This window comes from Euleptes europaea, chromosome 11, assembly GCF_029931775.1.
Source record: "Euleptes europaea isolate rEulEur1 chromosome 11, rEulEur1.hap1, whole genome shotgun sequence".
In the NCBI taxonomy this organism is placed as follows: domain Eukaryota; kingdom Metazoa; phylum Chordata; class Lepidosauria; order Squamata; family Sphaerodactylidae; genus Euleptes; species Euleptes europaea.
Window position 1 is genome coordinate 58,201,069 of NC_079322.1, and position 2,868 is coordinate 58,203,936.

General features: G+C 56.9%; 1 protein-coding gene across 1 annotated transcript; it reads left to right on the plus strand.

Annotated features, from left to right (window-relative positions):
• The first annotated feature begins 296 nt into the window (after positions 1–296).
• Positions 297–1,415, plus strand: OTUD1 (OTU deubiquitinase 1). The gene has a single exon (XM_056857502.1). The coding sequence runs from the start codon at positions 297–299 to the stop codon at positions 1,413–1,415; it is 1,119 nt and encodes a 372-aa protein (XP_056713480.1).
• The last annotated feature ends 1,453 nt before the right edge of the window (positions 1,416–2,868 follow it).

Sequence of the window (2,868 nt, forward strand, 5' to 3'; positions counted from 1 at the left end):
CAGGAAGGGAGGCGGGGAGCTCTGCGCGAGCTGTGGCGCAGCAGGAATTCCCGCTCCGGGGCGACCCGAGGGGGGCGGAGGAGGAGGAGGCCGAGGGAGGCCCCGGCCTGCCGTGAGGAGAGCGACCCGAGGAGGAGGAGGAGGCGGGGGGGGGGGCCGGGAGCAGGTGATGCCCGTGCCTATTTTTACCCGGGCGCCTCACCCTCGCCGGCGGTGGGCGCGGAGGGGCCGCGGCGCCTCCCCGGCCCGGCCCCAGCGGCCCTCGTCAGGCGGCCGCCGCCCATAAAGGGCCGAGGATGCAGCTCTACAGCACCGTCGTCACCCACTACCCGGCAGCGAGCGCCTCGGCGGCCGGCGGCGGGGCCTCGGCGAGCGGCGTCTACAAGGCCTCCCCGGAGCCTGCGGGCCCGAGCCCGGTGGGAGCCGAGAGCGGCGCGGCTGGAGGAGGAGGAGGCGGAGGAGGAACGCCGGCCGCCGCCATGCCCGCCTTCTCCTGCCTGGACCTGCTGCCTCCGACGGGCCCGGCGCAGAGGAAGCCGCCGCCATGCTACGGCCCCGCCGCTCCCGTGGGCCGCCGCCGGCCCCTGGAGAGGGCCGTGCCCGTCCGCCTGGGGCAGCGCTCGGAGGCCGGCGAGCTGGGCCGCCCGTGGGGGCTGCTGGAGGGCCCCGCGGAGGAGCCCGGCCACCGCGGCCTCCGCTTCGGCGAGCACCGCCAGGCCTTGCAGGCGGCCGGCGCCGCCTGCCCGGGCCTCTCCGCCGAGCCCCAGCCGCCGTCCGGGCCGGGGGAGCCGGGGGAGGAGGAGGGCGGCGGCGGCGCGGCGCGGCCGAGCGAGAAGCTGGCCCTGCACCTGGCGGAGGTGGAGAAGCAGGACAAGTACCTGCGCCGCAGGGGCCGCTTCCGCTTCCACATCATCCCCGACGGCAACTGCCTGTACCGCGCCGTCTGCCAGGCCGTCCACGGCGACCAGCGGCTGCACGGCGAGCTGCGCGAGCAGACGGTGCACTACATCGCCGACCACCTGGACCTCTTCAGCCCGGTCCTCGAGGGCGACGTGGGCGAGTTCCTCGTCAACGCCGCGCAGGACGGCGCCTGGGCCGGCTACCCGGAGCTCCTGGCCATGGGGCGCCTGCTGGACGTCAGCGTCCACCTCACCGCCGGCGGCCGGCCCGAGAGCCCCACCGTCGCCACCATGGCCCACTACCTGGGGCCCGACGACCCGCGCCGCCGCGGCATCTGGCTGAGCTGGCTCAGCAACGGGCACTACGACGCCGTGCTGGACCGCCAGGGCCCCAACCCCGAGTACGAGGAGTGGTGCCGGCAGGCGCAGGTGCAGCGCAGGAGGGACGAGGAGCTGGCCCGCGCCATGGCCGTCTCCTTGTCCAAGATGTACATCGAGCAGAACGCCTGCTCCTGAAAGGGGGGGACCCCCCACCATCACCGCCCCACCGCCCCCCGTGGGTGGTCTGGTGCCTTAATGGGTTCTCCCTACCAGCCGCCCTGCCCTGGGCCGAGCAAAGAACTCAAGGGGGAACCATGACTGATATTTGTAATGAGCACTTGTGTATATATATATATATGTGTATATATATACTGGCACATCCTGGTTTAAGTGGTCATTCGGTTCATTTTGTATATGTTTCTTCTCTTTCCGGTACCCCCTTTTTTTTTTTAAGGTTCCTTTTCTTTGCACAACGATTTTCCTTTTTTTTTTTGGGAACTTGTTACCTCTGTCTCTTGTATCTTACTTCGGCACAGGGCTTTTCAAGTCTGCTGCCCAAAATAAGCGAATAAGAGCATTACTGGGGTGGTTGTTTTTTTGTGTGTGTGTGTGTTTTTGTGCGCGCGCTAATATGGCTTGTGGCCTAACTGTTGTTTTATGCTGCAACTTGAAACCTAACATCATAAAAAATTTTATCAAACAAAAAAATTAATAAATAAATGTGTGGTCGCTCACCGTTCCCCACCTCCTTTATTTGAGTAAAAGAAGTAGCTTTCAGCCACCGTGTATGTCTTTTAATTTAAAATATACAGTTAATTTAGAAGTGGTTACTTCTAAGATGCATTGACCACTCTGCAGAGCAGGATTTCTTCAGATGGTTGGAGCACGACATGGCTATTTCAGAGATGGTACAGAGAGCAATTGTGACTCTTCTGTGTGCAGTTGCTGTCTAGAGTAAGCTGGCTTTTCACTTCACCACCTGGTTGGTACCGTTTTTTCCTTTAAGTATTGGCTTCCAAAACAAAAATCTGACTTGGAATGTTACAACAAAATGAAATAGCTATTTAAGAAGATCCTTGATGTGTGGTCTTGTTCTTTTTAAAAAAATGGATATTCATGATCCAAGCCTGTTTTCTAACAGTGTACCAACAGGTTGATCTTATCACACACTATTTCTAATCACTAATAATGGGCGTACTCTGCTATTATGTACAAATGTATTTATACTAAAGGTTTGTATGGTTTGCTGGGTCAAACATTCAAGGTTTCCACGGTAAATACTACCCTCTTTAATTTCCAGTTAAATTGAAATTGCTAGATATATTTATTAAGTAATGGAGTTTGTACTTTTTTATTTTGTGACCTTTTGAATTTATACTGTATTTGTATAATAGGAATATTCTTAGCTATTCTGAAATAAATGTATAGTTTTGCTTGAATTTTAATCTGTAGTTCTTATTTGAAAGATTAGTATGTGAGCATAAAGCAATCCTAAACTGAAAAGACACACAGTGCAATGCTATGCAGGATTACTCCAGTCTAAGCCCATAGTTGGAAGTGATTTAACAGCACATAACAGACACCTGTAAGACTCCAGCACCTCGTTGCATTTCTCTCATAAGGAACTTTACTCCAGACATAATCGCGA

Bases quoted from the DNA above. Each gene is read 5' to 3' on its own strand.
- OTUD1 (XM_056857502.1), top strand. From the start codon at position 297: ATGCAGCTCTACAGCACCGTCGTCACCCACTACCCGGCAGCGAGCGCC.